A 12,107-nucleotide genomic window follows, 5' to 3' on the forward strand; every position below is an offset into this window, starting at 1 on the left:
CAAGGAGCTTCACAATAAAAACACTCAATGAACAAAATAAAATTAGACAGCAATTTATATTAACAGTAAAATCCCATGATACTGAAATGATAATTCAAAATAATACATAAAACAACTAATGTCTGCTTGATATTAGAACTTGTGTCTGTTCAAGCATATTTTCGAAATTATTTCACACAGGAGCCCTGCGATTTGACAAAATAATCGTCATTTTTTGATGACTTTTCTGATTTCCGTACCGTCTATCAATGTAACGCTGTGATACTAAATGAATAACGTCACGGTGTCCAGTCGGCCTGTATTTATCAATAAATGAAGTATACGGACACTTTATATGTAATTATGTATGTAATATGACAGTGATACAATTTCGTTGATTTTTAGTGTAAAAAAATTGTTTGCCATCAAGAAAAGTAAAGTTTAATAAGGATGATCTTGACGTTTCCGAGGAGTACTTGAATACAGCATGAGATCAGTCGTGTTTAGACGTGTTTCTGTTTGTCTATTGCTTCGCTAGTGTTTTTAACACACTCCATGTTATTTTGTATAGTTTGAACGCTTGGCTATTCCACGGTTTCGTGGAAAATTACCAAAATGAGCATGGCATCGAAACTGAAAGGTACGTTGCCCATCTCGTTTGGTTAGCTTGCTATGCTAACGTTTGCTAGTTTCCCTTCAGCAGTGTAAACATTATTATGCACAGAAAAAAAAACAGTACCTCATACTAGTATACAGTACAGTTTTGATACTAGTATTTGTTGGCAGTATCGTGAAAATGAAATATCTATGAAGTGGTAAAAACGTAGAATAACAGAACAAAAGCAGATGTGGTAAAATGTTGTTGATGTAACAGAACAAAATACTGCAGCATTCATTTATTTCTAGGCAAGGTAGGTGCTTATGTGCATAGGTAATAAAAATAAAAATAAATAAATCCACACATTAACGCGTTATAAATAAAAAGATAAAAACTCTCGCAGCCGAGTGTGAAGCGGCTGGGATGAGAATCAGCACCTCCAAATCTGAGACCATGGTCCTCAGTCGGAAAAGGGTGGCGTGCCCTCTCCAGGATGAGATCCTGCCCCAAGTGGAGGAGTTCAAGGATCTTGGGGTCTTGTTCACGAGTGAGGGAAGAATGGAACGGGAGATCGACAGGCGGATCGGTGCAGCGTCTGCAGTGATGCGGACTTTGTATCGATCCGTTGTGGTAAAGAAGGAGCTAAGCCGAAAGGCGAAGCTCTCGATTTACCGGCCGATCTACATTCCTACCCTCACCTATGGTCACGAGCTGTGGGTCTTGACCGAAAGAACGAGATCCCGGATACAAGCGGCCGAAATGAGTTTCCTCCGCAGGGTGTCCGGGCTCTCCCTTAGAGATAGGGTGAGAAGCTCGGTTATCTGGGAGGATCTCAGAGTAGAGCCGTTGCTCCTTCACATCGAGAGGAGCCAGATGAGGTGGCTGGGGCATCTGATTCGGATCCCTCCCCGGTGAGGTGTTCCGGGCACGTCCCAGCGGGAGGAGACCCCGGGGACGACCCAGGACACGCTGGAGAGACTACGTCTCTCGGCTGGCCTGGGAACGCCTCGGGATCCCCCCGGAAGTGATGGATGAAGTGGCTGGGGAAAGTGAAGTCTGGGCATCCCTGCTAAAGCTACTGCCCCCGCGACCCGACCTCAGATAAGCGGTAGAAGATGGATGGATAAAAATGTTATACATTTAAAGATAAGACAAAACAGCAAATGACGAAAAAAAAAACATCCAATGAAAGTCACCAAACAAAAAGCATGCTGATGGAAACAAGAAATAGTTGTATGACTAAATCTCTGAATGCGTTGTGGTTATGAAAATGCCGCTCGGTAACATGACGTTCTTTTTGGTTTTCCAGCCGGGAAAGTTGGCTCTAAGAGTAAGGAGGATGCTCCCTATGAGTTGGAGAATCAGTTCATCCTGCGGCTGCCAACAGTAAGCATTTGTATCTGCTTCTTCTGAAAAATGCACTATATTTATTATTATCATTATTATTTTAGGAGTATGCATCTACTGTAAGGAGGATCGCCCAGTCTAGTAGTATGAATATGAAGGACAGACTCACCATTGAATTGCACCGTGAGTCCCCTCTTTGAATGGCATCTGAACATTTTAGAAGCATGTTTTTTTTAAATTGAAAGTTTTAGTTGAATTCAAACAATTTGTACTACTTTAGTGTAGCGGTGTTCATCTTTGGAGGCTCCATAATACTACTATTCCATCCATACCATTGTACTTACGTTCATGTGCATTTTTAAAATGTGAATTCACAGCTGATGGTCGCCATGGCATTGTGAGAGTGGACCGTGTCCCTCTGGCCTGCAAACTGGTGGATCTGCCCTGCATCATTGAGTCTCTCAAGACGGTGGACAAGAAGACTTTATATAAGACAGCTGACATCTGCCAGGTAGAGGAACACCCCTCTATTGTATTTATTAGGAAATCTTTAAAAATCCCTCTTTTTTTGTTTCCCCCCCCCCCACGTTCTATCATGAAGTATGATGGATCTGTTTGCATTTTCATGCTGGAACAACAGGGAGTCTGTATATAGTCTCACTGTTGTTATTTGTATTGCGATGGATAATTTATTGGAATTTGAGTCGGACAGAGTGAGGTTTTAAAATGGGACACAGAGAAAAGAGAGAACACAGCAAAAAGAACACAAATAATGACAGCATGACTTCCATTTTTGTGAGATAAACATTTTGAAGTTCTAATAACAAATTGATATTTTTTTGGAGAAAAAAGTCTTAATATTACGAGAATAAAGTTGTAATGTTTCCTAAGAGTTTTTTGTTGTTGTTGTGATATTATGATATTAAAGTCAAAGTGTTTCTTTGCTCCAAAAGTTGTCACCACTTTAGTGCAGAGGTTCTCAAAATTTTTGGGTCCAATAATCCTTATGCCAATTAAGCGTAACTTCCATGTGTTGTACACTTTTAAGGCCATAAGAATTAAGCAATATTTTTGAGAAGTCGTAAAGTTACGATAGCAGAAAAAAAGTCATAGTCTTACAAGAATGTCATGTTTTCGTCCCAAGATAAAGTAGTAACATGACATTATAGTCTTAGTTTAACAAGGGAAGGAAGTTATGTGATAGTTCAAATTCCAACTTTACCCTCTTAATATGATTTTTTTTTCTCCCCTGAAAACGTGTTTATTCTTTAAAAAAATAGGGCTATATTATTTAGCAGTGTTGTGTTTATTCCAAAGATACCTTTTGGAATTATGGCCAACCTCAAAAAAGACCAACATACCCACAGTAAAGCATGGTGGTGGCCACATCATGCTTTGGGATTGTTTTTCTTCAGCTGGAACTGGGGCCTTAGACAAGATCGACGGAATGATGAACGCATCAAAATAGCAATCAGTGTTTAGCTTAAATCATTTAGGCGTCTGCTAATAAACAAAACAAATGTCAGGAAAAGCATTGCTGATTGTCTATTATTGGAGTATGTCATGTACTCACTCTGGCTGTTTAGATGCTGGTGTGTACACTAGATGGAGACCTGTACCCTCCTTTAGAGGAGCCCACTGGCACCGATCCCAAGACCAAGAAGAAGGACAAAGACAAGGACAAGAAATTCATTTGGAACCACGGCAGTAAGAAGACAAATGCGGACATGTGCTAATGCTTCACTTTATAGTCGTCACTCTGCTAATGACCTTGTCCCCCCCCCCCCCCCCCCCCCCCCCACAGTCACCTGTCCTCTCAAGAACACACGCAAGAGAAGATTTCGCAAGACGGCAAAAAAGAAGGTTTGCACTCGTTTCCCCCCAATATGCCTTCCTGGCTCTCATCAGTCTTTTTAACATCCATCTCCTCCTTTGGGTTTTACCCAAGCAGACATTTACATTTCTTATAACAGCACCTCTAGTGAACCTTAGATTTGCATATAAATAAACCACCTCCATCTTTGTTTGTCCCGAAGGCAAAGCAACAAAAAAAGCAATTTCACTGGCGCTTCTTTTCATGGTGAAGGACCGTGTGCTTGAGCGCCACACATCAATTTTGTCTTTTGAATCAATCTTCCCGAAGGTGCAGAGTGGAGTCGCATCGATTTGGGCACCTTCTGTTTTCTAATCGCTAATGTTCTCGCTGGCACCGGGCCAGCTGCTGTAATCCTCTCTCCATCTCTCTCGCTCTCTCCGACGCAGTACATCGAATCTCCCGACGTAGAAAAGGAGGTGAAGCGGCTGCTGAGCACAGATGCTGACGCCGTCAACGTCCGTATCCTTCCACAAACGCTGGTCCGTCACGACACGCAGCAAGGACAATATTGGTTTTGTGTGACGTCACGCAGCATATCATCTTACCTGATGTGAGGCCATACAAAACGAAACAGGTTGTCCGAGTGAGTAGATGTAAAATGCAAACTGCAAGGGTAGCCAATCTTTTTCTCCATTTCTCCACACGCTCTGCCAAATTTTGTAGTAATTGGAAGGCTGAAATGTTCTTTTGGGGAAAACCAGGCATCAAATTCAAAATGAGAGAATATTTGCCAAAAAAACAACGTTCATCAGTTTGAACATTGAATATCGTGTCTTTGTAGTGTGTTCAGTTGAATATCAATCGAAAAGGAATGGCAGTTTGTACCACTGAAATGTATGTAAAATTCTGACTTTGAAGAAAGTAATGAAAAATTGTCTAAAAAAAAAAAATCCTTCTGTCAATTTGGGTAATCCTAATTGACCTACAACAGGAAATGTTGTGAGGGAAAAAACATTTGTCTTCACAGAGTCCATGTAAACATCTGATTTTAGTTTTTTTAAATAGTAATTAATCCTAAAGACACACACAGACCATGCAGTACATTCACATGTTGATGTGTGCCTTTCAGGGGCGTGGCCTAGTGAATGACATTCAAAACTACTTTCAAAATGGGTTAGCCATTTACCATGCGGCTAGTTCAGTGTTCGCATCTGCTCCATGCACTTTGCGACTGTTTTCAGTTAGTGTTTTCACGCAAGCACATGGGGAGAACACTAAATATAAACATATGATTGGCACTTTTTTTAGAACAGTTCCTGTGAGGACTGTTTAGTTTTTTTGTGATCCACAAAAGGGGCGTGTTGACCTTGACCCGTGATGATCAGGGTGGGAAGTCATAGCAGAGGACGACATGAAAGACGGAGACCAGCACGGCTCGCTGGCCAACCTGGACTCATCCCCCGGCACATCAGGACACAAGATGGGTCATGGATCCTCAAGTAAGTGATATATACGCACTATAACAGCAACTTAAGTAAAATGTAAGGATTCTGTGCAGTTGTACCATCCCCCCCAAATTTTTTTTTATGTCCCTAAGAGTTGAACAGTTTGAAGGTCAACAAAAAAAATTCTGTAATGTGTGCCTGAAAAGTCAAACAGTCATCATTTGCGAAATGACACGTCATCAAAACTCACGAGACTTCATTCAGCATTTTTTATTTTTGAAAACACAAAACCTGGAATTGCACCCCAGTTCTGCTGTATCTGCACCATACATACAATGACAATAAAGGCTTTCTGTTCTACTCTGTTGTAGATTGTAGTTCAAGCAGCACAGTAGATTAAACGTCTCGGCTTGTTAACGACTGTTGTTATAGCAAACGGCAGGCGGTTAAAGCATTTCAATGTGAAGTAAATAATAACCTTCACAACAGCTGACTTGAGCGGATTCCGATGCTTCAGTTAATGGGTGATAAATCTTTACGTCGGGCAGCCCAGCGTGACGAACTGCGGGAGATCTTCAACGATATCAGCAGCTCCAGCGAGGACGAGGAGGACGACGTGGACCGCCACGAGGACGAAGACTTGAACATCATGGACACGGAGGATGACCTGGTCCAAGACAAGCTGCACGAGTCCAACCCTGCGCAACCTGAGTCAGACACCAACAATCAAATAGGTGAGAGAGGCGTTTTTTGGTAGAGAGCACGAAGGCCGCACCAGGAGGGTTCGCCAACCTTTTGGGTCCAGGGAGCCCCTAATGGGGGGAGAAATTTGCGAGGACCCCAGTTTGAAAAACACTGGTTTCCACTTTTGAATCAAAGTTTTCTAGGTCACACACATGCGCACACCGAGAAATGTGCAGGCTGACGTTCACTTACTGGTAAATGAAGTGCATCGCCTTCGGGCACAGAGAAGCAGCACTGACAGGTGTTGCAGCTCAGACAGCTGCCTGGGTCTCTTTATCTACATTCGACAGACATGTGTCCGCAATATTACCTGCCAGGTTTTCCTCAGAAGTCCTTTTCGGATACACTAGCCCAGGTCTAGCTCGTCTGGCCACCGCCACAGAGTTGTGATCAAACGGTTGGTGTTGTTAAGTTCTGGCCCTACCTGCCCACAGAAAAAAAAAAAAACAACAAAAAAAACTATTCAGTCTGTGACTATTTGAAGGGTTTCTATAGAACCACTGCACAGTGTATGATTCATTTAACATAACTTCATAAGTGATTCATTTCCTGAATGAAGTTCATTTCCTGACTGGCTCACGGTCCAATCGGGTGACAAGGTGAATCCGACAGCATCATCTGTTCCTTGCGATTATCTTCCAAATGTGAAGAAATTGAAAGCAAAAAAAAAAAAAAGTGTACCTCATTTGAGTGTCCCGCGTCCTACATCATGGTCATAGGTACACACGCAACCACAACATATTTTTTATTTGTAAAAATTTGATATTGTGTGTGTGTGCGTGCGTGCCTGTGTTAATCAAATATTTGACGAACTAAAGCCATTTTAAATTCATTGCAGCCATGCTTTTCGCCAGGAGAGGTCCCTATAACTGAAGCTTCATGGGCAACCAATTTTCCAAACGATTCGTCTAGTGGGTCATTGCTCCACAAATGTTTCATTTGCCCATCAGTACTAAAATACTAACAATTAAGATTGAAAGAAACACTAGGAAACTAAACACTCACCACAACAGGAAACATGACAAAACTAGAAACGTGACTTAAAGACTGAAGAAACCCAGGGAAGTAAATACAAACATATAGACGGGACAACAAATCACACCTGGACAAGACGAGTGGCTGGAGGTCGCTGATTGGTTGACACAATTTTTTTTTTTTTTTTTTTTTTTTTTTTAATGTTGGAATTTGTACATTCTCTTTAAAAAGGTATCTTTTTTTTTACCACTTTTCACATTTTTTTTTTTTCTTTTCAGCACATTTCTGACATTCCGTAGAAATCGTCTCAAGGGGGAAAACATTTGCCTCCCATTGGTTGCAAAGGGGAGCCATAGTTAAATTAGTTGCTGTGAGGTAGCGGGTCGTAACTGGTATAATTTTAACGGCTGTTCTGTGGGAAGGCTGGAGAAGGCTCATTTAGTTGGCCTTTGAGTGCTTTTATCTGCTGCCTCACATCCTTTTTAAACATAATTTGTGACATACTGGTGAGCTAGGATGGGGAGTCCTTTGACTGTCAATCATGTGAAAATTACCATCATTATTTCTCTCTCCCTCACACCATTCTTTTCACATGCACACACAGTATTGTATAAAGTGCCCGTAAGCAAGTAAAAGTATAAGTAGCGTAAACCGCAAATAACTTTGTAGAAGTAAAAGTCTTAAAGTATCTTGCATTTGCTGTATTTTATTTAGCATAAATCGGTCAGAAGAAAATTCAGTGATTCAGATCAGAATGCCTAACATGATTAAAAAATGATCTAGTAAACATAACTTTAAAAAAAACCAATTTAAACAAAATATGCTAGTTTAAATTAACTTGCCGCAATACCCCATTTTAATAATAAACGTAATAATGTTTTGAATGCCATTTTTTATGTCTCTTTTGGTAGGAATAAGATGTACCGTAATTTCTCGTGTACCATGTATAATCCGCACCCCCAAAATTGACCTCAAAATTCTGGAAAACCCTTCTACCTATGTATAATGCATTTTTACAATGCATAATTTTGCTTCTACACGTATAATCAAAACATGAAGTATTATCTGTATTTTGTTTTTCAAATAATTATTCTGAAGTTAAACACTTTATTTGAACACGTAATACTTTATTTTTATTTACTTGCTCTTATTTTGAAATTCCCGGCCCTACTTTTATTTAGTAAATAAGAAAACACACAGTTGTGCTCATATGTTTGGTTACCCAGGCAGAATTTGTAAGATGGGTACAATTATTTAAAGAAAACATGAATGAACAGTCGAAACATATTAAATTTTATTTTAATGTGATTCAAATTAAACTGTCAAGCATTTCAGAAAAGCAATCATTAAACAAAGCATAACTATAAATAAATTAATGGTGGTTGTTGTTCAGTCATCAGTCGTATTTAAAAAAATAAAATAATAATAAAATAAAAAAATGCACAAATTCTGCCTGGGTATGTAAACTTATGAGCGCAACTGTACATATATGTAGTCATAGGTACCCCTGTCCTATTGGAATGAAAGTATAGGCTACACCTTTTTAGTAACCTCTAGGTGGTGGTAGGATACAAGAATGAAAGTGTACAGCTTTTTCGTAACCTTTAGATGGTGGCGCACATTACAAAATGTGAAAGTTTTTTTCATTTCCCCCTATACCTATGTGTAATGCGCACGATTGACTGTTCACCATTTTTTTGGGGGGAAAAATGCACATTATGCACGAGAAGGTACGGTAGTTCATCCAATGTACGAAAAGCAGTCCTGTAATTACACCCCTAGGTGTGTAACGTTATCCTTGGAGTTAATCGTTGTCGTTTTGGTTATCATCTGCTGCTGGATATATTGTGTGAGCAGCAGGAGTAAAATTACAATACATTTTATTTAGCAAATGTAGTTAAAGTGAAAGTTGCCAGAAATGTAAATAACGAGGTAAAGTACAGTCACGCAACCATTCTACATAAGTACAGTGACAAAGTATTTGTACTGTTTTACTTTACAAGATTGAGTATACGTCACATGCCTTTTTGTTTTTCTTTTGTAAACGTTCTTTTGCTGTTTGGTCCTTGCAGTGATGGAGTACCAGGTGCAGATCAACGGCATCAAGGCGAAGCTTCAGGAAACGCGAGCCCGGAAGAAGCAACAGGAGGAGCTGATTATGAAAGTGGAAAACCAGGCCCTTAAAGTGAGCGCACACACATACACACACACATATAAATACATACAGACACACACATTGACTTGATACGCTTGAAATACGTTAAGGTAGGTCTGTGTGCTCACAAAACAAGAGCTCGGAGGCAAACGTCACTAAACAGTCATGAGCATGACTCTATAAAGGTTGGGAAACGCTGAATTAGACTATTGTTGGAGGGGGAAATTATTTATTTCAGTAATAGTAGTGAAAAAGTGAAACTTCATCAAACACTGCGGAAAATGCTTCTCAGAAGGCAAATTCTTAGCTAATATATGTTAAAAATCGTTTTGATTGTTTCTTATATCATCTTATTTCTTGAGATGATGAATTTTGGGCTTTCCCTTGAGCTGTAAGCTCCTATCATCCAAAAATTATTTAAATACAAAAAAACATGAATTATTTCACTGTGTGTAGCAAATCTTTGAGTTTCACTTTTCGAAATAAACTTCTGTACTTTTCTGATTTACTAAGATGCACCTGTACTGTATATGGTGATTAAGAAAAAAAATAAAAAATTAGACGCAGTATATGCATCTATGTTGACTCGCGTATATATTATACCTTCTTTACTACAGATTGAGTGGTTTTTTTTTTTGTCTTATTAATACGACAGTGCCTAACGTTTACACTTTTATGACATGTTAAACTGTTACTTTCAAATTTGCCTTTTCATCAAAAACTTATGATTGTGACAGGGTGATGCTGGAATGTGTTATTTAGTTTCCATTGTTCCACAAGTTGTATTAAGAAAATAATGTCATATTGTATGGCGTACCTAATAGGAAGATGATTGTAATACTATGAGAATAAACATATTATTATGATAAAAAAGACGAAAGTTGAAAGTTAAACCTTACTGGGTTATATACGGAAAAAATTCCGAACAGATTGTGTTCGACCTAAGCGGTTGCAGTCTAGCACATCAAGGATCACTGAGCTGGCGGGAGGACGAGCAGACATCGCTGCCATTTAGCGCTCCCTCTGTCCGACGTTTTGGGGCTGCGATCGCACCGCCACACTTGCAGCGGCAAAAGGTCAGCCGTCCCTGACTGACATTCTGAGTGGCCTTTCTGACAGGGCGCAGATAGTGACATGCGCACACACACACACATACGCGCACGCGTGTTCGCGGCCATCACAATTAAACGAGGTGCGAGATGGCGATTTCAAAGAAATGTCACTTCTCTCTTCACACAGAACCGATTCCAAGCGTGTTTGGATGAGATCATTCAGCAGGAGGAGCGCGAGATGGAGCAGGTAAAATTTGCCCACATCTTGTGGCATCTATAGGTATTTATAAACCTTTTGGGGGAGTGTAAAATTATTTGCGGATTTTCGCTATTTGTGGCAGGACTCGGTCGGGGGAACACTGTACTGTCAAGCAATAAAGAGACCTCTTGTTCATTAGCTTGAACTTTATAAATAGCCACTCAACAGAGCAAACTGCTAACAATCCAGGCTAAACTTAGCTTCTCCATGACTTACAAAGATCTTAGAACATTTGAGATGGATCACTTCAAAATAATTCCTTGACACAAGGGCTGGGTCTATCGAATATATTTAGAATTGATTATGCTACCAATTATCCAATAAATTAATCGGCTAAAACGTTATTTAACATTATTAAATAAGAACCTTTTACTCTTAGGTATTAATGTTGTCCACTAGGGGCGCCATTCTCATCTTTTACACCGTAGTATCTGTGACTGTGTGTGTATGGCTTTAGAAGGTGGGGCCTGGTCTAGTGAGTGACATGGAAGTCAGCGAATGAGAGTCTCAAGTTGGTGTGAGCTCAGTTTAGCTGCTGGCTGTTAACTTGGCTGACTAACTGTTAGCCAGTCTGCGGGTTGCGTCTCTGGTTGTCAGTTGTGGCCATGCAGCTAGTGTACGAATGTGCTTATTACCCGGTATGTGTTTATTTTGTTAAGGTTTGGTAAATAACGTGATTGAAAGTGCACTGGTGGCTGTGTCTCTCCTTGACCATTTGTGGGTTAATTACAGTATGTTCCCACTAGTGGTGGTAGGCTATACTGAATTAATTTGGCACATGATGTATATGTTATGTTGTGCCACCATTCGTAGACATGCTGTTGAGTAAGCCAGTTCCGCTTTGTAATAAACATATTGCAATTTATTTTCTTTTTTTTAAGCATGGAAAGATCCCAAACTTTGGACATTTTCTGTGTTTTACACACTTAAGGCTCGGCGCCATCACGTCATCTTATTTCTACGTGAATCTGCAGTAACATTAGTCAGGCTGGAAAAATGATCACTGCCTAATTTTGCTTTGATTTTTATTTATTATTATTATTATTATCAGCCCACCTTGACACCAATTACTACGTTCCTATTAGCAAGGGCTTTGGCAACATCTTCTGGCATCTTCGTGTGTTACAAAGAGCATAAAACTAAGAATAGGTGTTTTTCAGCTATTAGCTGGAGATAAGTTTCACAGGAAAAAAAAAAAAAAAACTTAAAAAAGTCGAATTCATAAATAGCAAACTACATTTAGGCAGGAGTTCACTGTTCCCCGCTTTAGGGCTACATGCCATTTCATTGGGCAACATTTAAGCAAGGTCATTTTTTATTCCGTCATGCCCTTGGTCATGATATATTGCTGGGAAATAAAAGCCATGTCTCCCTCCCTCTCTTGCTTGTCCTGCTCCAACAGCTGGCCTCGCTGGAGGAGCAGCTAGACTCGCTGATTGAGAAGTGAGCAGCAGGGGGCACCCTCATGACACCCTTAGCACCACACGCGTGACCGAAGAAGAGGACGAGGATTAGGAAGAGGAGGAGGATGCGATGCCTTGACACAGTCTTGCTGTGTCATTCCTTTTTAGGTGGATATTTTTACGCAGACCTCAGAGAGCACGCCAATTTGCATTTCCCCTCAGAACACGTTGTTTGTAGCTGTGTCATTAAAGTGTTTTGTTTCAACAGAGAATGATGTTTGTTTTTTTTTGGTTTTTTTGTCATCAGATATCAAGCAGCTTTGATGGTTTCCTG

General features: G+C 40.1%; 1 protein-coding gene across 1 annotated transcript; it reads left to right on the plus strand.

Moving 5' to 3' along the window:
• The first annotated feature begins 269 nt into the window (after positions 1–269).
• On the plus strand, positions 270–12,029 carry taf7 (TAF7 RNA polymerase II, TATA box binding protein (TBP)-associated factor). The gene is made up of 12 exons (XM_061686724.1): positions 270–619; positions 1,887–1,963; positions 2,029–2,107; positions 2,302–2,435; positions 3,511–3,631; positions 3,729–3,787; positions 4,187–4,259; positions 5,126–5,239; positions 5,734–5,919; positions 8,977–9,089; positions 10,299–10,358; positions 11,773–12,029. The coding sequence occupies exons 1-12, from the start codon at positions 595–597 to the stop codon at positions 11,815–11,817; spliced, it is 1,086 nt and encodes a 361-aa protein (XP_061542708.1). The 5' UTR covers positions 270–594; the 3' UTR covers positions 11,818–12,029.
• Positions 12,030–12,107: the final 78 nt, after the last annotated feature.

This window comes from Phycodurus eques, chromosome 9 (assembly GCF_024500275.1).
Source record: "Phycodurus eques isolate BA_2022a chromosome 9, UOR_Pequ_1.1, whole genome shotgun sequence".
In the NCBI taxonomy this organism is placed as follows: Eukaryota; Metazoa; Chordata; class Actinopteri; order Syngnathiformes; family Syngnathidae; genus Phycodurus; species Phycodurus eques.